This window comes from Pseudochaenichthys georgianus, chromosome 2, assembly GCF_902827115.2.
Source record: "Pseudochaenichthys georgianus chromosome 2, fPseGeo1.2, whole genome shotgun sequence".
Lineage (NCBI taxonomy): Eukaryota > Metazoa > Chordata > Actinopteri > Perciformes > Channichthyidae > Pseudochaenichthys > Pseudochaenichthys georgianus.
Window position 1 is genome coordinate 8,284,462 of NC_047504.1, and position 25,193 is coordinate 8,309,654.

General features: G+C 43.1%; 2 protein-coding genes across 4 annotated transcripts in view; one reads left to right on the forward strand and one right to left on the reverse strand.

Annotated features, from left to right (window-relative positions):
* LOC117459707 (MSL complex subunit 3-like) overlaps positions 1–25,193 on the reverse strand; it is a 153,747-nt gene that overhangs the window by 46,072 nt on the left and 82,482 nt on the right. The gene's annotated exons all lie outside the window — the stretch shown is intronic.
* Positions 1–25,193, forward strand: part of LOC117459612 (rho GTPase-activating protein 6-like) — a 68,327-nt gene that overhangs the window by 35,264 nt on the left and 7,870 nt on the right. For 2 of the 3 annotated variants that reach the window (XM_034100573.2, XM_034100562.2), the window contains exons 2-4: positions 19,867–20,026; positions 22,223–22,294; positions 24,971–25,119. In XM_034100573.2, the coding sequence (XP_033956464.1) occupies positions 19,867–20,026; positions 22,223–22,294; positions 24,971–25,119 (381 nt within the window). Of the gene's footprint in view, positions 1–77; positions 373–19,866; positions 20,027–22,222; positions 22,295–24,970; positions 25,120–25,193 lie in introns of those variants that run through there. The other variant, XM_034100584.2, reaches the window with a different exon arrangement.

Genomic DNA, 25,193 nt, shown 5'->3' on the forward strand with positions numbered 1-25,193 from the left:
TGGGCTCAGCATCTGTCTTCAGCCGAGTCCACGGAGCGCGCAGTATGGACCCGTTACGCATTACGCACTATGGTGTCCGTTCTGGCACAGTTGGTTTTCTGACACGCGCTTCTGACTCGTGTAAAGACGTCAGCTCTTAAAAAGCTGCAGCGACTTGCAGTGGGACAAAGATTGTATTGAATGTAGAAGAGGGAGAAGAGGACACTTCTGTTTTTCTACGCTCCACTCAGCCGCGCTCACACTCTTTTTCGGACTTATTTTCTAACGGGATATCATTTGTTGCATCTCCATTTCTGGTCGTTTACTATATGTGGATACTTATCCGGCACCATGGGAGACTCCGTGTTCCTCGACAGGCAAAATTCCTATCTTGTAAGTACTCGGTTAATTGGCTATAAATACATTTAAAAGACCCTGACGTGTGGCGATAACGCGGCTTGAGGGCTCACACCTTCTGTTGAATGCGAGTGCTCGTGTTTTGTGTATCTGTGTGCGTGCTTGCGAGGAACAGAGTGAGAGATGTTTATGCATTAAAATTACTTTTTGCATATTGAACATCGATCTTAACACTTAAATTGCGCCTTTGCATAACTGTTTTGCATGGACTTGAGGATATGCAAGAAATCACTTTAACTTTGAGGTTAAAAACAAATAAAAAGTATGTCCCTGTTAAATATGAGTGACAGCAATTTTTTTAAACCGAGTTAAGAAAAAGGGGCCTCTGCAGGCAAACGCTTCCTGACATGTGGTGTATAGAGCATGCAAACACACAAGACCACACACGTTTCCTGACTCGAAGTGGGGACTTTTGCTCTGAACACCGCTCAGCTGAGGCACAGAGCTACAGGTGTTGTTGCTCTGTGGTCACATGAGGGCAAAACACACAGATATGGGTCAAGGCCGAGAGGAGCGATGGGAACGGCACCTTCAAAATGAAGTCCTCAGCATTTTGGAGCTCATATTTGGCAGATTGCAGAACAGGTTCATTTCGAATGTGGGAGTGGAGTTGTGTCGTGGATTTAAACATGCACACATGCTAGTGTTTTATCATCCGCCCTCTTCCCTCCTTGTGTTTCCACCTCTCCCCCTTCTCCTCCTGAGGAATCCTCTGCTGACTGCTCCAGCGGTCTGTCTCCTCTTTATGAGCAATGTTTCTGTGGCTGGAAGCCCTCATAAAGCTGCAAGCATTGATTGGAAAACAATACCATTTTCTTTGGCTCGGCTGGCAGCACGCTGTGGTCTGGGCTTTGTCGTGTGAAAGCAGCCGGCACACTATGCCCACAGTAACGGCATCAAACAATCTTCAGTTCACTAACCAAACTGTTCTTGATGCCCTCCTCCACTGCAGTGTATGTCATCCCTCTAAAGAAATGACAAATGGGCTCTTATTTCTGTTTAAGTTCTGGTCTCCTTCTGCAAACTTGATAAACACATGATGGACAATATACACGAGTCCTGTCAGAATGGGTAATCTGATTGCACATAAACAAAGGCAGGCTTCGGTGATTCCTGCCAGGACAGATACATATTTCAGATTCTAGGTTACCAGACTGCAGACACACAGGGATGGAGAGGACGGGGAGGCGGAGCCAGGAAGAAGCGAGTGAGAGGCGTAACATAATCTTTCGCTTGCCACTATGTTAGCGTTTAATCCTCCCTTCGGGGTGCCCCCCCCCATTTATTCCAATACGTGTCAAGTATTCTGTTTATGGCGTCAGAGCATTGTACTAATGGAGTATCGATTGATTTCACATCTGCCTTCTTGGAAGGAATTTGTGTTCCAGTATTACGAGGATTACCCGAGTGATACGCAGGCAACTTTTTAACGTAAGCATATTCATCTCATGCAGAGGCGTCGGAAAGAGGAACAAATCATCACGAAATACCCTAACAGATCATTTCCTACTTGTTAAGTTTTTTTGCATGGAATGTTTTTGAGTTATGTGCATGTGCATTATATCACATAATGGCTTCATAGAAATGAACCACAAGAAAGTATTAAAAGACAGGAGTGTGATTTAGTGAGCTAATCCTGGAGCCACCAAACCCCGAGGCTGTGGCCAGGAGTCAAATAAAGCGTTGGTCATACTTCGACACTTCAAATAATTCCAATGAAGGAGTTATTTAGGAATCCAATGTGGCATGCTCATGCAGACTGTGCACTGACGAGTGAATCGAGTACACGTTTAAGAGGAGTGTGAAAAGATTTGAGATAGATTGTTGGTAAGTGGCTGGATTTAAGAAGACAGAGAGAAACACAAAGGAAGTATTGATGAGATGATGGATCACCCTCCCCCACTATCGCTTGTTCCAGCTCTGTCTCTCATCACTGACTAAACAGAACAACTCTTCCTCGAGCAACCCTCGTCCTCCAAAGTGCAGCTACCTGTTTAAACAAGCATCACCCCCCCCCTCCTTATTGTCTCCAACTCTTCCTCTCTTTGCACATTCTCCCAGCATTTACTGCCATTGTTTTCAGAGACTTAAAATTCTTCCTTTTCCCTCCCTCCATAAAGCACGGAGCAAACACTTTACGACACGCTCTGTTTACCTGCTGACCTTGTTCTAAGTGAGTAGGTGTGTTTGTTTTACTCGCCTGCCACTCCCAGTACACACAGCTCTGGCAGAAAAAGCCACAAAGCCTCGACTGAGACGGCAAATTGAAATGAAATAGATAAGTTAATCCGAAAGATGATTGATGATTTGATCCTTGATGCGTGAGTGTTTGTGGGCAGATGGCATCAAGCATCCACGCGGCTTCTTAGTCACCGGTACTAAGTTGATTTACATTTAGTACAAGCATTCCGAGGCACGCTCTGACCCAAAGGGAAAAGTTAGCAGGAGTGGACATACGAGGAACGCACGCACAGATACTGACGCATTTCGAAATGTACAAATACAATTGCTTTTCACAGGCTGCGCTATCCTTTAATAATATATATCAGGCTTGTTGACCCTTATCGCGGCATGTGTTGCGCGACAGGGCCCTCGACATTCTTTAATCTGGCACTTGAAAAGGATTCCTGCTCTAATGTTGCATATGGCAGGAAAACCCTCCTCACGTTCCTCAGCTGTCACTTCTGGCTCGTCATGACAACAACTCGTCTTGCTCTCTCGACCCCGACTTGTTTTATTATCAACAGCGAAGGAGAAGTCCGCCCTCCCTAAGACTTGTCTTTTTATGGAGATGGTCGAGGGAGAACAGAGCGGAGGAAACGCAGAGGAGAAAGTTCTGGCAAGATCTGATCCGCTGTTTCCCCGAGGGCGACGTGCTACCAGAGGAAGGAGTCTTTCTCTGGGCCTGAACTAAATATGTGATGTTTGAAGGCGTTTGATTTACAGGCTGAAGCTCTTGCCCTAGTTTCCTCCTTTGCTTCACTGAGGGGTTTCTTTTTTCTGGGAATGTTAAGGGAGTTGGTCAGCAGGTTCAGGGAAAGGTTAGACGTGTTTCCTGGCTGTTTGTGTTGAAGCCACGAGGGCATCACCGCGTTGCTGCGTTAAGTATTACATCATAGTTTGGGGATTCTTAACAGCATGTTCTCCTGGACTTGCAGCAAAGCGGCGCATTGAACTGGAACAGAGACAGCACGAATCAAATCCTGGGCATTAAGAGTTTTGTAATCAACTTCTACACACACACACACACACACACACACACACACACACACACACACACACACACACACACACACACACACACACACACACACACACACACACACACACACACACACACACACACACACACACACACACACACACACACACACACACACACACACACACACACACACACACACACACACACACACACACACACACACACACACACACACACACACACACACACACACACACACACACACACACGATGCTTAATAATGAGAACAGATTGTGCCGGAGAAATCCCTGCTCTTATTTTCAACACCTTAGACAGCTGTTGCTCCCGGCTGACCTTTGCAACACTGCTACGGTAAAAACGAACCAAATCTCCAGCTTATCGTTGTAAACAAACCAAAAAAAAAAACGGTGTATTTGCATTTAATAGCAGTTTAAGGACGTTTAGCAGTACTGGCAAACACGAGGCTGCGGGGCAAATTAAGTAGCCATCACATCTTTCTTGGGGTTAGGCACTTCAGGGAAAGTTTCACAAAAGGGTCAACGAGCATCATGTCATCTGTTTTACTGAGTGTCTCTAGAGGTGAAAGGGCTCAAGAAAAGTGTCTGTTTGTGTGTGTAGGATACAGCTCATGTAACAAGCTGCTGCTCTCCCAAACATTAAGACATTATGGCACAAAGACATAGTAGATTTGGAATATGGTGAACCACAAAACACATGTTTTAACAAGCTATGGTTCTAGGGACGGAAATTAAACCTGAACATGAGCGTTACTTATATGCTCTCTCTTTAAAGTGAAAATCAGCACATGCAAATAGTTGAGAAAAGCGGCTGCGTACGTGACCTACGTTTGTGTAAAAACAACTCAAACAGACAGACCTATAGAAAGAGATGGACTGATAAAATCAAGACCGACAGACACGGACGAGCTGACAGACAGGAAGCAGGAAGACACATTTCCAGTCTGGTGACATCTCAGAGAAATAATAAGACCCAGACAAGGACGCCAGGAACAACACACAAGACACCCATACTATTCATACACGCAGCGTCTCTGTGCATTCATGTGCCTGCTGTGCACATATTTTCATTGAATGTGTGTGCCTGCCCATGCATCTGACTCGAGCAAGTTATAGAAGAAGTGCGACCCAGGTTCAAGGGTCCTTTGACGAAAACTGGATTAGCTGCTCCCAAGGCTGCCGCTGGAATGTGAGGATCAACAAGTGTGTTGTGGCAGAGCACACACACGCCCATTTCATCGTAACACACTCGCTATTTACCTTCCAGTCTGTTAATATTCTCCCACTCCTTCTCTCCTGCCGCTCTCTGCTTTCTCACTGGGAGTAGAGTCAAAAGTGGATTGCACGAAACCAGCTCGAGAGGGTTTTATGGTCGTTTACGCGGTGTATGGATTGCCATGCATCTTGTAAACACTTGTGAAAAAAGCAAGGTGGCATTGCATTTAGCTTCTTACACTACATACAGTTGAATAAAAGGAACAACCCAGTAAAGGGAAACGCTAGATCGATGGGAAATCCTCTGGCACCATGTGCACTGGTAGACATGTTGATAGTAAAATGATGAGTCTGTAAACAGGAAACACGAGGACCTGCACCCGCCGAATGATAGCCGAGTGGATGAATGACTCTGTCCACCAAACAGTGGGGGCATTTTTAGAGTTTTTAATTAAAAGGAACGTCAGAAGCATATAGTTAGTTAATAATCTCCTTTTACTTGGTCCTTGCATGTTAACAATTCAGACAAATGTGTTTTATCTTATTGGTTGCAGTGATCAAAAGAGGCCGTATGTGTTTATTCCCTCAGACCTTAGTCCTTAGAACAGATGGGGGTTGTTTCAACAAAAAACATCTGTGTCCTTATATTTAAACCGGTTGACTGAAAGCTGGGCGTTTTAGTTTAAGAAATGGATTTATATCAGTTTGAAACTTTACGAGCCTGGTATCATTTTTAAACTAATCCACTCTGATGATCTTAAGAACACAGTGACATGTCGTTCCTGGGAAGCACTTGGCTGTTTTGGGTCAAGTTCACACTCCTCTGTGCCAAAATAAGTTAGTGCAGTAGCTCAAGGGAAACAATCCAAACGATCAAAAATCTTCTAAGAAAAACAGTTTTTTGCACGCTTACAGTTACATGTTTTCGACAGATTCAGGGAGTGAAGGAAAATGATTAAGGGGGAGAAAGGGTCGAAAACGGGGAGGCAGCAAAGATCTGACGAGTACATTTGAGAATATTTTGTTGCCATGCTATATCAGTGCTGGATCATGCGCGTTGTGGATCTAGTTTCCCATCACTTCCCACTGAGCAAACCGGAGAGAAACAGAGTGTGTGTTGAGTTTTGATTGCTTTCTCGGAGCAGTGCCAGTGGGAAGGTGATAAGTAGTTTACCATGTTAATTAAACACCCCATTAGCACGTATCAGCCTCTGTTGAAAGTGTTTCACACCAAGTCATTAAAGTGTTTTTTACTGGCACGTATTCATAAACACACACGCGTCTCGGTCAGTTGAAGGTTGAACACAGTGCCACTGCAGCGCTTTGTCCATTCCCTTTCCGCCAGGAAATCAATAACAGACCAGCTGACCCCAATACGACCTGCGTTCCACACACACACACACACACACACACACACACACACACACACACACACACACACACACACACACACACACACACACACACACACACACACACACACACACACACACACACACACACACACACACACACACACACACACACACACACACACACACACACACACACACACACACACACACACACACACACACACACACACACACACACACACACACACACACACACGAGAACAAAGCATTGCTGGGCAGTGGCGGGCGTGGCGTGGGTCTCCAGGAAGTCACACTTGGCTAAAACGTCCTGGACTGAAACGAAGCGGATGGTTGTAAACGCTGAACTAATTACTCCTGAAGGGTTTTCTCATTCATGCAGGTTCATCGTTTTTTTAATGGTTTACATCACTTTGTTATTATCCGAGGACGGTCAGTTTAAGGCAGGGGGGTCAAACTCAATTTATTTGCGGGCCACATCAGCATTATGGTTGCACTCAAAGGGCCGGTTGTAACTTTAAGACTATATAAAAATGCATATATGAATATTTAATATATATAAAATAATGTATTATATTACATTATTGCCTCTGCATTGGATTATTATCGGATAGGGTAATAACTTCATAATTAACAATACGTCTGAAAGCAGAAGTCTAGGGCAAATAATTGCAAGTCTCTTCAGTGAAAATGTCACAAAATGATTTAAAAAGAAAAGTCAAAATAAAAAAAATTAAGTGACATTTAAAAAAAGAAAAGTCAAATTCTGAGATGCATTGTGGGACATGTAGTTTATTGGCAACGTGCTTCTGTAAAGTAGCATGTAACCGCATAATAAACATATCATATTTTTTGCAAGCTCTTGTGGGGCCACATGAAATGAAGTCGCGGGCCGGATTTGGCCCCCGGGCCTTGAGTTTGACACCCCTGGTTTAAGGCATTCTGCATAATGAGTATTTCAACGTCTGTACTTCTACTTAAGTAACATTTTGAATATAGGATTATTACTTGTAAAGGAGTATTTTCAGATCGTAGTATTTCTACTTTCACCCATACTTCTTCCACAGTTCAGATAACTTCAACGTTGCATAGATAAATCACTGAATTCCCATTTTCACTTGGATTGCCCCAAAATGTCCCTTCCTGCAATAATCAATGACACATTTGAACTTTTCAGTGGAACCTCAACGGAACATGCGGAAACAGAGGCACAGCGAGACGTCAATATGTGACAGAAGCATTCGGACAGCCCATGATGTGCATTTACGAGCGTCAAGCATGAACAACATACTGTGTGGCTGCTCAGCCATCAGTAGCCCCAGGGGCTCTGAAGGCCGTGTCTCAGACCAGTCATGGAAAACTCCAGAAGCTACTGTCTCGTGGTGAAGGAGCCCTGGGGTATACAACTGGCCCTGAGGGTATAAAATAAAGTAGACCGGACATGATGCTGCATCACGATGTCAAACTCACTAAAGAGTATATTTTAATGCACATCCATGTTTTTCTCGAAGCGCAGTGCAATCTTCTGAACATATGTGCGACTGCATGCGTGGCTCGTGACAATTTACTCGTGCCTAAACGCTGCCATGTGCCTCATAAAGTGACCACGGCTCTGCCTGCACTCGGTCATCTCCATTAGCAGCAGCAGCATCATGTGGATCCTGAGGAGCGGAGCAGCAGGTTATAATCCCGCTCTTTAACTACCTCACAGGATTAACCACCAGGAGAGGGGGGGGTCTGGCACCCACGTGGAAAATAAAGAGTCTTATGGAGACTTTGCTCTGATCCCGCTGTGTTAAATGGATACGGTGGAGGAAGCACAGAGAGAGGACTAAGGGAATGAACATGTTCTTACTACTGGGGTGAAAAGAAACCAACTAATAGGATCAGAATCTTGCACATGCTTATATTCAGGACAAGTAAAGACTGAGGTGTTGAGTAAGCACTGTGATAATGGAAGAGCGACAAAGATGGAGGACAAATGAGATGAAACATCTACGGCATCCATTCTACTGTCGGAGGAAACCTGAGCACCATGCAGGCTCCGAGATAACAACCTTCAGTTCAAGAATGCGCCTCTGAAATGTTTCAGTCACACTTATCTTAAATGACAGTTGTAACCCCACTTCCTGGTACCAACTGATCCTTCAAGCTTTTCGCAATGGACGTTTTCACTGAAGACATCTTCTTATGCAAGGAGGCCGCTGTTGCAGAATTCAACCGAAACATTTATAAACACACCGTTCGAAATCTAGTTTGTGGTGAAATTCGTCAAGCAGAGAAAAATGTCAGCAGCTGTTTGAGGAATGACAGATTAATGACATTTGGATTCATAAACTAATTGCCAGACATTCTTAAAAGATATGATGTGCTTTCGGGCATCTCCTAAGACCTTTGGGAACATTCTAGCTGTAGTTGTCACACTTAAATAAAAAAGCTTCCCCTCTGTTTTCCGACGTCACAGATGTCATGGGTCTGTCTGGACGGCAGGAAGTAACGAGACAAAATGTCTGGGTCCACGGTTCGTTGTGGTGTAACTCTTAAAGGGGCCATATAATGCTTACATGCAGGTTCTACTGTGACATGTCTCCATGCTTTAATGTTTAAAAATCTCCGCAGCACTTCTTTTCACCCTCTGTCTGAAACCAGAGCCCATCCTGCTGCTGCACAAGTGTTACACAGTAATGTCAGTTTGTTACTGTAGTAAACAAAGCAGTCCAACTTCTATTTGGGAAAGGGAAAACCCCAAAAGCATCATAGTGCCTTTAATATATGTACAGTATCTTCATACATGGGCCTGTGTGTCCATGCACATTTCAGATTGTCAGAAAGTTCTTAAAGACTTAGGAGGTGTTTCGATATGAGGGGGAACTCGGGAACAATGACAGAAATGTTATGTATCCCAGTTGCTACGTAATTTGCATTCCCTTTTTACATCAGAGGCTCGATGCGCTACGGCTTTTTGGCACAGATGCCATTTCTAATCTCTTAGTCTATCTATTCAACATTCCAGGATTGATGGAGTGGTGCATTATTTCTCTGGGAGTGGTTTTTGTGAAGCCTGTGCATGTGTGTGTGTGTTTGTGTACCAGTGTGTGTGTGTGTGTGTGTGTGTGTGTGTGTGTGTCTGTGCCCGTTCTCACGGTGCTGACATGTTAGAGTGCTCAGACTGCAAAAGGGTTTGATGGGAAAATAATTCCTGTGGGGCTACTTACACATCTATTCTGACTGATTGACAGACAAAGTATACACACACACACACACACACACACACACACACACACACACACACACACACACACACACACACACACACACACACACACACACACACACACACACACACACACACACACACACACACACACACACACACACACACACACACACACACACACACACACACACACACACACACACACACACACACACACACACACACACACACACACACACACACACACACACACACACACACACACACACACAAGCTCCCAACGCACTTTATGAGTATCGGATATCTACGTTAATGGAGACATGCTGAATTAAAAAACGGTCTTCCATTACTGTCTCTCGAGCAGGAACCATGATCGATTGGATGAATGAAATAAATTGGCAACAGGTGTGAGTGTGTTATGGGTTTTTTGTGGCAGCCTCACATTGCGACCATTATCAGCCACAGCATGCACGTTTGGACATTACAAACTCTTCATATATTGCATGACACGGACACAGAGACACTGAGGTTGTTATTTCCTGATTGACCAGAGTCCATTACTATCACGGAAAGCCATTCTTCAAGAAGCTTGAAATGTGGAAAACCAAACAACCTGCCAGCACGTGGAAGAAACACGGATTGATGAGAAGATTGATCATCACCACAGATGTAAAAATGCCAGGGTCTTACACATATTCCTCTCATTTCCTCCACTCTAGGTGTCTCTAAAGTCACGCTCACCTCTGCTCAGTTCTGCCTGGCAGTGGTTAGGCTACCGCTGGGTTGTGACCTTCATTTGTGTCTCAAAGCCCTGGAGGAGCTCACATAAAGACACACACATGCAGGTCTGATTGCTCAGACTGTCTCCACTGCTGCCGTCAGGCCACAATCAGTTAGTCTCAGTTCAAGTGGAGCGAGCAACGCATTTCTCCATTTCTTTATGCTAAGACACACATGATCCCCACCTTACACACGCACCACCACTACACGGGCTCTACTCTCCATACAGGATTAGTGATGATTAAGCAGATTCATTAGTGCAGCTTGCTAGGCTGGCTAGAGAGAGAAAGGGGGGTAATGTATAGGCTTTTATAAAACGGACAAGTCAAATCAAGCAATCTGATTGGTTCTTAGCCGTGATATACTGAGCGTATACCACGGGTAGAATTGTAAGTTACTTTTCACAACAAGTCAGTATCCCTCCGCGTCTGAGAAAAACAGTATACAGTTGGGCTGAAAAGCAAACTGCTTCGCGTCAGGCCGAACCACGGCCCTTAGCTGTGATATAATGAGCATATACCACGGCCTGTCGTGAGCTATTGCTTAAGTATACAGTTTAATACAGGGGTGTCAAACTCAATTTCATCACGGGCCACATTAGCATTATGGTTGCACTCAAAGGGCCGGTTGTTACTATATAAATATACATATATATAAATATATAAAATAATGTATTATATTATATTATTGCCTCTGAATTGGATTATTATCAGATAGGGTAATAACTAACTACGTTTGAAAGCAGAAGTCCAGGGCAAATAATTGCAAGACTCTTCAGTGCGCATGTCACAAAACGAGATGCATTGTGGGACATGTAGTTTATGGACAACATACTTACATGTAGTAAAGTGGCATGTAACCATATAATAAACATATTCTATTCTTTGAAAGCTCTTGCGGGCCACATTAAATGAAGTCGCGGGCCGGATTTGGCCCCCGGGCCTTGAGTTTGACACCCCTGGTTTAATAGGTCTGATTTGTTTATGTGTGTGTGTCCAACCAAACAGGGGGATGAGAGGCTGGAGGACATATTGGCCGAGGGGTAAGGGTAACAGGGTATCGATATGGGTTATGATGCGGAACTGGCACGGGACATGAGTCATACTGTAGGTCCCATTTCCTCAAAAATCTTGTTAAGCAAGCAAATAACACACGAGGAAATAAGTTATTTTCTAAAAGAAGGAGAAGTCGAATTATATATATATATATATAGATGTATTTTCATGTCTTTACTGAGAAGTGGTGTTTTCCCTGCTATATATATAATTGTGTAACTATCCTATCAGGCTTGAGACAGCTTCAACAGCCTCTACTTTAGCTTTAAAGTTGCCCGAGAGGCTAAAACAATCGCAAAGAAAGCTCAGCAAGCCATTATTATAATGCTGTGTACACATTTAAAAAAGCCTCATATGGAGTCAGTGAGAAATGTATATTTAAAAGTAAGGAGAAAAGAGTTAAAGAAGGATGGAGAGAGGAAACTGTGTGGTTATCCAGTGTTTGCAGTCTAGCTACTAGTGGACCATCCCCAGGTATTTGAAGGTTTTCCAATCCCAACACACCTTGCAAGCAAATCAATGGTTGGCAAGGCAAGGTAGAATGTATTAATGGTCAGCACTGCTTCACCTCACACTGGTATTCAAGGTTAACTTCGCACTAACAGAGGGATTAGCATAGAGATATGTCACTTGTCTTAACAATAGCGTCATTTAAAGAAAATGTTTGTATGAATGAAGCATGATGCCTTATCTGGACATGTAATTGCATCACAGCCTCAAAACAAGACATCCAACTCAGAAAGAATGTACTTTAAATACAACATACTGTTAAAAAGTTATGCAAAAGGTTAGTATCCTGTGTGCACAGACTTCAAATGTGTTTCCTTTCTCCAGCACACACACATCCACACAGTATTTAAGGTTAGTGTGCAAACAGGAGTTCAATGTCTCCGACCTACACCCAGTCTGCCAATGACAGCTGACTAATTTCTGAATGTAGTCTTTGGTTGGCCTGCCATCCTCAGAATGCTTTGAGCCAATACCACACAGGCGCAACCGCACACACATCTGCAAATGACCTCAACTGGTGCTGCTACTACCCACTGGACTGTTTTGCAGCTTATGTAACCATTACGCAGGTTCTTAGCCTTCGAGGTCGAAGCTAATTATTGCTGAAGGCCCTTCGTATTAATCTGTCTTTAAAAATGTTTGAAGCTGGCCCGAGCCTTTAGATGTTCCTGCCAACGATTGTGGGGAATATTTGGAGCACACACATGCATGCAAAAGCAGACCAAAACAATATGCACTGCAATACGATACCCTCGCATTAGCGAGTGTGCTAATTTTCAAATCCTGCATATTGTTAAAATGGGTTCCTAAAACATATTTCCATAACGTAGAATAGTTCAGATGAAAGTAGAGCATTATTGGAACAAGTTGTGTTATCAAGGGCTTCAACACAAAAGTTGTTTTGACAGTTCCGCTCAGCCAAGTTTCTAATTGTGGTTCCTTTTGGAAAACGAGATAAATGGCCACCACAATGTGCTGAAGTAAACAGCATTGTTATTGTCATCATGTGATAAACAGATGAAAAGGAAGGACAGATTGTTCTCTGCTTTATGTAGAAAGAGAAGAAACTGGCTTACAGTTTTATAACTTGGCTAATTTTCTGAGTGAGTGCATTTCTTTCTTTGATGATTTCATGGAGGTTCATTTTATTGCTGTATGCTCCCCAATACTCTTGGCAAGAACAAATACAACTTATATCCATAATGTAAATATTGATTTAATTTCCAGGCAGTATGTACCATAAGCAAAAGTACTTATTGTAGAACTGTTCACGCAAGAAACAAAGTCTGTGTTTTCAGATGTTTAAAACGCTTATATTGGAAAGCTGGAAGCAACTTTGTAAAATTTTGTTTCCAGTGCTATGGATACAGATTTGGTTCTTATCAACCGTTCCATCTCTCCTATACGTGCACGGCAGACACTAGCAGTTATGTCCAAACAACAGCAGCTGCCCCTTTTCTTAGCATTGGAATGGGTGGTATGATAATTGCATTTAAAACCATAACAGCTTATATTCTTCAACACTCCATCTGCACGCCCTGCCACAGAGGACGATGATAACCCCACATTAACCTGATAACGCTAAATTACTTTCGCATAGGGTATAGTGTTACGTGTGTGTGTATGGATAACAGGGGTCTGTAATCCGGTGGTTAGTTCCCCCTCAGGCAGCGTGAGGGACAACCCAAAACAGGTGAGGCCTATTCATCGTTTGTGTGTGATAGACACACGTACAAACATGCACACACCAACAGTACTGGCTGACAAGTGAGGGTGGTCACTAATTACAAGCATATGTAAACCTTGAGGAGGTTCCAGGTCAACGAGAGCATTCTATTACATGCATGCATGAAGCCAACCTGTAAAGGGCACACCAAAACAAGTGTTGAAAAATACTAGTGCATTCCTCTGGATCAGTGTTGTGGCGCAGAAACCCGGCTCAAGGGTCATTAAAAGCCAGCTGCAACACAAATGGGTAAGAAAACAAAGTACAAGTGCGATGAGAAGAACGTAGGGAGGTTCTCTTAGTGTCTGTGTTCGCCATAAGTGATCTCTTCCTGGAATACGACTGCACACGTCATTCTTGATCTTAGTTTATACGAGTTTTAGTTTACGCGATTTTGCCGTTACAGATGTGAGAGTCGCATGCATGGCATTAATAGAACACACATTTGGACGTCTACCTGTGTTTTTTCTACCACTGGCAGATCGGTAAAACCACAAATGTGGACTTCATGGTAGGGTTGCCAGAAACTGACCATGTTCAAAATCGATTATTCGGCAGCCCTGGCGAATAATAATCGATTATTCGACCGATATATTTATATATATTTTGGTTGAAACTAAGCCAGAAAAAAAAAAAAAAAAACATAAATTATAAAAAAAAAATATATAAATAAAATCGATTTTTAAAAATAGTATTCGATTATGGAGACTGTAGCGAATAATCGAATAATCGCTGGCATCCCTACTTCATCTTCATGGTAGCAATAGAGGTCAAAGAAGTAGACGATCGCGACTGGTGGCAGTAAATGAGAAGTCCATTAAAATCTGTATGGATGTCTCTGCGAATTTCATAACAATACATGTTGAGATAATACAATCTGCAAAGTGATAGACTGAGACATTTTACATTGATTTATCCATGAGCTGTAGACTGAACAACATGCCTTACAGCAGACCTACACAATGACACCCTATCATGTGTTGAGAGACATCCCTAGTCTAAGTACCAGTAGGAAAAGTCAATGCATCCCTCACTAAAGCATTGCCCTCTGTTAAAAGCTGTTACCGTAAATCAGAATAAAATCAAGGCTCACCAAGAAACTGAATATCTTAAATTCACGTTTGTGGCATTTGTCATTATTTAAGGTTAAACCTAATTGTAGTCCTGCAGCATTCACACCCTGTCCATTGCTCAAACCAGTGGATTATAACATATTTTATTTGTCTGGAAAAGAGGCTTTGCAGCATTGTCTCAATTTACAGCCGCCCAGAGATGTAATACGGGTATTTCCAGAAGCAATTGAAGGTGGTGTGTGTATGCATATATTTATCTGTTGAGTGGGGACTTTTTTCCCCTCACAGTCACGTTGTCGATGCATTCCCATACCGCCCCAGGCTTCTAAGGTCCACTGAAGTCTCTGGCATATGCACTATGGAATGGGAAAAGAGTGTTGTTTTTAAATTGGCTGCATTACAGTTACTAAGAACACACGGATCCCTAGAGGAACGGCATGTCAAATGCTTGGTATTTTATACATGCTGTGTTGTATAACTGCTTTTCTCCATCATGGTGATATTACTACAATTAAATTGGAAATGAGTCACGAAGTGCAGCACAGCATGTGTCACACTGCCGGCGTGTGTGTGTGTGTGTGTGTTACCAGGTGAGTTACCATAGTAATCTTTCTCTCACTTCCTGGCCCTTTTGATTTTCTGTGTATTAGTTGCCACAGAAACTGACTTATTCCTTTCCCTGTGGCTTCTGCACCATTATCCCTTTGTCTAAAATAGAACAGACACCACATGCTGCAGAGCGCTGTGTGTCCAAGCGGCATTAATCATCTAACTGCGTGGGAGAAGTCATGAATCTTTCCAGTGTGACTTCTGTCATATGCAACAATTACAACACAACAAGTGCTAAGGACCATACTGAATGCAAGATTTACACTTCGATATACATAAGAAAAACAATTATACACTCTCACAAACAGTCCACACATGTTACTATTACGATAAGCAGTATTTGATTCGACATTCTGTTTTATTTTATTTGACATGTTTGTAGTTTAGCTATTTATTGTTATTATTTGATTTAATCTATACAATTATCTTTATGATTGATTAATTCACTTGCATTACTGTGTCACTTATCACACCATTTTATTATTTTATTTCTTCTTGCACCATTTTATTTTTTTATTTCTTCTTGCACTATTCTATTTATATATATATATATTTATTTTTCTTCTTGTACTTTTTTAAATTTCTATTAGCAATATTTTTACCTTTTTTCACGTCTCGAGTATCTAGTACTTTTGGAGGAGCCTAAGACGTTGATTTTGAATAGCAAATAAACACTATTAAACAGATTGTTTGCAAGCTGTCGTTTGCTTTGATAAACACTTAAATCACTCTTTGCATTTGTATCCCAGACGTGTCTAATTTATATATACAGCCTATGGTCTAATGCTTGTTTTTCTCTCCTCTCTGGAAAGCATATTCGTGATTTCTCGCGGTTTATTTCTGCTAACGCTTAACTCTGCATTACGTGTAGCAAACTGCCCGTAAATACCATTTATTAAAGTTGTGATTATCTGATTGGATCTGCTGAGCCGTTCCAGCAAACAACATCTGTGGGGGGTGCGATGGCTCTAATAAATACAGAGGGAAACAGATGATGGCCGTTGTGTGAAGGCATAGCAACCAGCTCTATTTTGGAGACAAACATAAGGAGTTAAAGGATTGTGACAGGGGCTGCATGGCAGATTTGTCTCTATACAGGCTGTTCAAACAGTGTTACATCTCACTAAGCGTGCACGTCACACCGAGGCCCGCGGTAATGAATGTTTTGCTTCCAGAGGTATTTAGTGTTACAGTACCGTTTGCGAGATGAGCGGTCTGAGCGGTGAATGAATGAACGGATGGCTTTTAAATGGGATTGTTGGAGTGATCTCATTAACTTCATTGGGTCTAACGATAATGACATCCACCTGTGCTTTGTAGCTTATTACCTCCGGTGATAGCAACGAGCTAATTAGCATTTAGACACAGCTGAGAGTGAGGAAACCACCACTTGAATAGATGACTGGATGACTGGATTAACGGTTCACAAACATTTCGGTTCGGTACGTACCTCGGTTTTTTGGTCACGGTTCGGTTCGGTACAGCAGAATTTTTTTTCACAAAACAAAACATATATATATATTTTTTTATTATTATTAAACTGTGAATAATGTATTCACTCAAATAAATACAAAATATAATAAAATAAACATTAAGGTGCAGCATTTCGATGAACTGAAATAATCTGTATTTGAACTTTACTGTACAAGTACTCACAAAACATAAACTATTAGTTTTGGGTTTTTAATTATTATTAAACTGTGAATATTCACTCTGAACTGTACTGTACTAGTACCTGAGCAGCCAGCTTGACATTAGGACTTGCTTGTCATTGTATTTTCATGTTCTAAAGAAAGATGAACTTGTCCACATGGCTGCCGAAAGGGCAGATCTGCTGGCACTAGCAATGTCTCCTGCTGTGGAGAACACCCTCTCTAGGGACAGAGGTAGCAGATACAGCCAGGTAGCGCTTTGCTAACATGGCAACATAAGCATATTTGGCGTTTGTAAGAGCTTTGGCTCGGTCTGAACTTTTTGCGAGTGGTGGAGGCTTACATGCTAGCGGGAGTTGGGTTTGCACTTCAGTCTTTTTTCTTTTGGTACCGGTTATATTCACGTTCGGGTGATGCCTTTTCAAGAGTGTGCAAGTTTGATGTATTGCCAGCCGCGTAACCAATTTTAATTGAACAATGCCGACAAACAGCTTTGGTTCGGTCCACCTGTCTTTGTCCATCATCCTTGTACGTAACTGCGAAACCAAAATGTTCCCAAACCGGAGACTTCAATGATGCTGGAGGATTTTCGAGCTCAACTTTATCTGCGTTCGCCATTAATTTTCGACAGTTCCTCAAATTACCGACTAAATTTGAACGCATCCCTCTGACCAGCTCTCATAGCATGCCCTCTCATCCAATGAAATGACTTGCTCGCTCTATGACGCGATGAGCCCAATGGGAGCAAATTACTCTGAATTTTTACGTTTAACGTTATATTCGTTCGGTACACATGTGTACCGAACCGAAGGGCCCGTACCGAATAATTTCGGTACGGGTACGTGTACCGTTACACCCCTACTGGATGTGTTTTCTTACTGGGGAGGATGAGAAAAAACATGAAGCTTTACTCTTCAGCAGTAACCATGACGTCAGAATCAATCATTTAAAAAATGAATGTTAAAATTTGCTGCTGATTTCAATGTAAAACTACTAAATTGAAACATGCAACATGATTGGCCACAGGGAAATCTGAATTACAGCCAACAAAACATATGACATTTTGTGAGGAATATATCACAAGATCTGTTTGAGATATGTTGTCTTTTAGATGGCTTTATCATGCGAGACAAATGATAGAACATTTAACAGGGATGTACTTTGTCAAAGGTTCAACTTGCGTGTTGGTTTTGGAACGTCTCGATTAGTACATTTGAATGCAGGTCTCACAGGCCTTCAGCTCATTGTAGCAAGAGTCCAGCAGTGATGCCAGGATTTAGTCTGGCCCCTTCGCTCTCCTGTCAGCATTCCTCGGGTTGACGCTCAGAGAAGTGAAGCTCATCCATCCCCTTCAGAGATCCTGCTGGGAAGAACCAGCTCGACCGAGGAGAGGCCTCTTATTTAGCTTTTCCAACGGTTTCTCTTTTCTTTTGCTGTGTGTATGTGTGTGTGTGTGTGTGTGTGTGTACAGGCATGTGTGTGCGCCCCCTCAAGCTGTGTGTGAGGTCAAGCATCAGGGAAAAGGGTTTCCTCAGCCAGCGATAAGGAATGGCATACACACAAACAGCTGGACGTAGTGCTCTATTCAAAAAGGGCAAATTGCGTTTCACTGGACTCGTGACACACACACATACACTCACATACTCACACACACTCAGGTGGTTCTCCAGGTTGCCCGTGTTCACATCTTGTTTTCTTCCCAAGGCTGAATGATGGCTCTGTTGCTTCAGTGCATCGACAGAGGGTCAAGAGAGTTGAGGGCAGGAGGAATGACTTAAAGAGAAATATTGTCGATGGAGGCCAATTGACACAAAGGGTGTTTCTCAATGTCAAGGACGCTTCCTTGGTATGTCCCTCCGAGTCAGGTCCTTCAGAGTCAGGCAAGAATCCTTCCTTTCATTCGGAGAACAAAGAATGGAACAGGCTAGCAAGTGTGCAGGTGTGCGTCATATGCGAGGCCCCGCCTTACATTTCCCCCCAAAGATTTTGGAAATCGGTCCGTGCCCAAAACATTGTGGGGATTTTATGACCGCGGAGGATACACTGGTGCAGTCCTCGGTAGGATTCCAAGGATCCTGGACACTGGAACAGTCCTTCGGTGGGATTCGATGACGTAGCATCCTTGAAATAGTGGCTCTGGAGGAGCCTTCCTCGACATTGAGAAACACCCAAAGTCTTCACTGTGTCAGACAGACCCGTTTAGAATAAACATTACTCAAGTGGCAGCATGATGAAATTCAATTTTTTTCAAACTGCATATAAACACAGACACATTAGAGCACACTTGTAAGCCCTCTGTCTGGATAAGGCATGAGATAAATTGTCTCCTCTCCCTCCCTCCCCCCTATTTCTTAACCTCTCCCTCTCCCTGACCTCTCCTCTCCGTAGACGCAGAGGAATGCATAACCAGAGATTCAGATGACTCAAATGTTCATCAAAGCCAAAGCGCTCAGTTTTTTTTGTTTTTTTACAGCAATTCATTGCAATTCCCTTCAATCCAGTTCCACCTTGATCACAGATTAAAGCAAAGCTGCAAAGTAAACCTGTCTGCGGTTGAAAAACAAGTGCTGTGACTCAGACTGCTTCCTATAGGCTCTGGGCCTGTGCTATGCACTCTTAACGCTGGTTCACGTGTGTGGAAAGCATATTGCAATGCCATCAGTGCATGGCCACTTCATGTCCTCACGTGCTCCTTTCCCCTCTGCACACACTGTCCCTGTCAATCTGTGTGTGTAGGCTACTTTCATTTAAAGCATTCTCGTCTTGCACTCGTGGCATTTTGTAGACTTTTTATATTTTTTTTCCACTGTTATTGTTGGTTGTCCTACACGATTGACTCCCAAGCTCATCATCTGTGAGAAACACATAAAACAAGTTAATTGAAGACATTTAAAAAGAATACAAAGGCCAGAGATTTCACATGCATGAAGCCCAGGGAACCTTCATCTAAGATGGAAAACAACAACATCTACTTTTGAATTATTCCACTAACGATGATCTATCCTGTTCCTCCCCAGGGTGACTTCACCTGGAGCAGCCTGTCGGGGCGGAGCGTGCGCCTGGCACCGGTTTCCATCCAGAGCCTGTCGGAGCTGGAGAGGGCAAAGCTGCAGGAAGTAGCCTACACCCGTTTACACCAGGACTATGACCTGGGATGCCAGATAACCATGCCAAAAGGTGGGAGCACGTGTGTGTTTTTCACACATGTTGCAGGCCAGAGTCAAACAGTGTCATAATCTGTACGTCTGTTGGTTCCGAACGGCTGGGATTTACTGCTTCAACATACTTTAGATAGCATCGTCTTTCAAGACTCTGACCTTTATGTTAACTGTGACAGAACACGAGCGAACTCCGGAACTGTTGCAAACGCTCTCCATTTAATATTCTTGACCCGGGTTTGGGGTGTAAAGATTAAGCAGACACTTTCAACAGCCCCATAAAGTAGGCGCCTCTGACCACATCCTCCTCAAGTGTGTTTAAGGGAAGTCATCTATGCTCTGTGTTTGGGGAAGTTGTGACAACACATGAATCTCGATGTAAACCGAACGTCACATTGGGATCGGGGGCTTCCTGTTTGACCCCCCTCCAAGTAGCGACACGCGACTCCCTTGCCGCTGAGTGCAGTCACCCCGCTCCAGCATGTAAAGCCTATTGAAATGTCCTAAATGTCGCTAAACAGGTTCTATTTATCTTTGTGGCTCCATTTTAAAGCCAAAACAACTATATTTGGGTTTATAATCCAAGCCATTATTTGAAAAAGGGTTTGGAAAATGACAAAATTGGACACATTAATCCAGAAATAGCGCTGCACTGAAACTGGAAGAGACGGTGGTTTTCCAACCGGGCACGCCTATGCTAAAAATGTCTATGAATCAGAGTTTATACATAGAAAAGGAAATATACATAATTCCACTCAATTTAAAACAAACGCGTGGGCAAGAACCTTCATAATCCTGTATCAGTATGAATAATGCACCACATTTTTTAAAGCAGGATTTATATTAAACTAATTTTAATTGGCACAAGATCTCAAAATCAAACATACATTAAGTAGTAAGTAGCATTCGCTGCACTATAGGAGTGCAGTGAGCGCCATAGCAGCGGTACGGCGGATTATCCAGGGCCTGCATTCCAGCTGAAGGTTAAACCTCTCCCCACCATGATTTAAAACGTACTCGTCTGTGTTGCTTATGAATTCCAGAGCCCCTAACGGCCGCCATGTGCTAGTTGGAGACATATTTCAACATGTGTGGAAGACTTGTGCGTGGGTTCACTAATGTGGGCTTCTTCAGCCCCGCTGTTTCGCATATTCATCCGAGTCCAGGGCTCGGGTTTCTAAGTGTTCTTCAAGATCGAAAAACAGATTAGGGAGAGATCAAACTGAGGGATACAAAGAAGGATGGGTTGAGGGTTTGATGAGATGAGAAAGAAGCAAAGGTTCCTCAGACACTTTCACAACTGGTGGGGAGTTGAAGTAGGGAGGTTTGGAGGTTCGGGGGATTTCCGTACGGCTTTGGGAGCCATCTGTCAAAAATCCAAACCATTTCCTACCCCTGCTTCTCCCCACCCTCACTCTCCATCCCAACATCTGCTTTCCCTCTCCCATCTCACACCCCTTCCTCACTGCTCCCCACACATTTCTCTCTCTAAAATGTCTCTTCTTGTGCTTCTGGCTCCAACCTGCGGTTTTTTTATTGGCAGCTTTAAAAAAGGACCTGACGTTTCTCGTATATCACGAAAGTGGCCATAAATCGATTCTCGAACAACAGCAGGGATGTTGTTACACACGATTGGGGAAACTGAACCTGCTGCCTGGCGCAACCCGTGTTGTTGGGGCTGGATGCATTTTTCTGAATCCCCCCAGTGACTCATTTGATACAGCTGAAAGGGAACATCTCGGGGTTCAAACTGAGGTTGCTAAACCAGCGCATCAAAGCAAAGAACGATGTGTAAAAGGGATTCGGGTGACCGAATGATGAGTTTAAAAGCTGAGGTTTCACTAACTGACATCCTTGAGACTTTAAGGTCGCCGCGGTCTCCAGATTTCCTTCCTCATTAATCAGAAACTTCTGGAGTCATTTGTCATGTTGACAGCTGACAGACGGCTCTCCTCCTTTGGAGCCATAAACGTGGATGTTGACGTAGAGAAAAAAACGTACCACATATTTGGGAGTGTAGATAAACAATATGTTTTTCCGCGGGCTAAACCTGTCTGACGTTTCAGTGAAATTGATTAAAGCAGCTATCCCCCGTGGCTAATTTATGTCTGCATTCCTGACATAAACTTATCATATATAATAAGAGGGATAAGATTCAGCAGATATGGAAACCATTTGTTACACATGATTTATCTTCCTGTTTTTTTCCCTCCAGATGGACAGAAGAGGAAAAAGTCGCTGAGGAGGAAGTTGGATTCGCTTGCAAAAGAGAAGACTAAAGACAAAGGTACGCCAAGTCATTTGAACACACACTCTCGTCTCTCAGTGTGTGTTTGTCACAGCCAGTGGCCTCCGCCCCTCGGGCAGGTGAACAGCGGGGTTATCAAAACACTTTCTGTTTACCGGGCTTTGACAGTTTATATTTAGCTTAAGTGCAGGGACTCCTTGTAAGGGGCCTGGCTCTGAGAAGCAGCCACTCTTCTGCATTAAGCAAAGCATATTTGGCAGAAGCAGAATCTTAGTCAAAGAAGCCCAGTTGCAGAAAGGAGCAGGAAGGCGAAATGAATCAGGCTTTTCTTAACACATGTGGTCTCGTTTGCAAAATAAATCACAAGGAAAGGTAACAAATAAGCAGATTTTAGCTTAGCCTGCAGTGTTTTTACATTACTGACTTCTAGAAGTAAGTACCGTACTTTTCGGACTATAAAGCGCACCTGCATATAAGCCGCAGCAGCTAAATGGTCCGTCTGTCTTGCTCTCGTTCTGTCTCTCGGTTCCACTTTTACTTTGGCGCGCTACCTGTCTCACTCTTTTCCGGCCTCCAGCTGTGGCGGGCGCGGACCGGTCCTAGAGCCCATAGTGTTAAAGGTGGTTAATTTTACCTGTAAAATCCATAGATTTAGGAGGTTCCCTAGTGGCCGTTAGCGGTACAAACAAAATGGGGAAAAAAGTCGCGGCTTATAGTCCGAAAAGTACGGTACACATTATTTATGTTACATAGAATCAGTAGTTTAAGGCAATAAACAAAAGCACTCACGCATTCACCCGCAAGTATTATCCAGAAAACTAACGACTGGTGTGTTATTCATCATAATCAGAAATAGTAAAAGCATTGTTTATTCATATCTTGGAGCAATACATGAGGCTTTTTTTCCGGTGTTATCTTGGATCATACCCTGCTCTAATAGAAGGCTGAGAAACAGCTGTGGAGTTTCATATTGGAATGATGACGACGCTGCTGCAGAATGTCGCAGCTGTGTTGTCTGAGAAGAAAATGTCTGATTATCTTGAGGCAAACAATCAGTGTTATTCCCAGAAAAACATTCATTGTAGGACTTTGAGTACCACAATGAATGTTTCACTTATTCCAGGGTGAAGCTCTGACTCTAGTTTTTACCACGACTACCTGCCTGGCTCCAGAGCAGATGGCCCAGATGTATCTGTGGTCCAACCTGCCAAATGGATTTGAAATTAAAATGTCTCCCAAGGTCCGGAGTACCAGCCCTGCTTTTCACTTTAAGCAGGCACATTTCTCTGCAAGAGAGAATAAACAGATCGCCGGCTCTTTAATCTGAGTTTATGTGACCAGACCTCAGTTATTGCAAATAAGGTTGAATAAATAATCTGCATTGAGTCCTTTATGGGTTCATTTACCCCACTTAGAATCCCCTAAGTGTAATCCCTCTCCTGTAGTTTATATGAAAATTTGAATAATAGGGGACCCTGTAAGATTTACAAATGGGAAACTCATCATATCCCACTTTATGAATGGTAAAAACATGTGACGTAACTTATAACTTTCTGGACTTTCGCCATAGACTTAAACACATCCAGTTATTATGAAGACATGAATAAGAAATAATCGTAAAAATGTAGATTTATGAACATCTGACATGTGGTCTGGCTGTGTTTGCACTGTATAGTATGCAACCCAGATTGTGTATGTGTGCATGTGTGTGTGTGTGTGTGTGTGTGTGTGTGTTATATAAGCTTTGCTAACGCTGTGAGGCTGCAGAGAAAATTGGTTGTGTCACAGTGTTAGTGGTCATGTTGTTCCTGAACACAGCCCTCCACTTGTGGAATGCATTTTGCTTTCGCTACCTCTGTTTTCATTTTGCCGCTTTTCCGCGCACACACACACACACACACACACACACACACACACACACACACACACACACACACACACACACACACACACACACACACACACACACACACACACACACACACACACACACACACACACACACACACACACACACACACACACACACACACACACACACACACACACACACACACACACACACACACACACACACACACACACACACACACACACACACACACACACACACACACACACACACACACACACACACACACACACACAGCTGTTGGCTCTGGCTCTGGGATTCTGCATAATGAAATATATAGCCTGTGATGGCCGGTATGACATCATTCCTCCCATGCATCCCTCAGTACACACATTTGCACGAGTCCAAAGTTAATTGCTATGGTTTTGCTTCACCAGATCTTGTATATAAACTCTCACTCAGTTTAGGATACATCTGTTATCACTTCTTTCCGTAACAAACTAGAACAAAGATGGAGTTGGTTGATGCATATGTGTCAGTGCTGTGAAGCTTGTGGGTTAGGGTAATCAACGTTGTGTTATTTTGGTCAAAGTAATTTATTGGTCTGTCACAACCAGATGTGTTTTGCTTACTTTCCTCCTGTGATGCCTTATTTTGCAAAACAGATGTAGTGCGATACAAGAGTTTTAAGTGACATAGTAAAAGTGTGGGGAGGTTTTGATCTCATGTAAGAGTGTTTGATGTTACAACTTCACAGAGTCTACGAGCTATTTTTGGAAGTTGATTCTTCGTCTTGCAGTCAACTAGTTAAATAATCTTGCCGTTCCTTCTCTCTTTCCTCCACCTCCCTTTTCTTTTCCCAGAATGCCTACCCCAGGCCTTCAGTATAGTGCTATCCCAAGTCATTGCTAATGACAGAACGCAGAGGCAGCGCCAGGACGGCTATCGTCAGGACCATCAACATCGCGGGGACCACAAGGACTCCTCTGACCTCGTCTCGTCCATTTTACAGGTCCTAATTGAGGCAATTTAAGGACAAATGTAACCTTATTGAACCATAAATAAGACACATTTCCCCATTGAAAA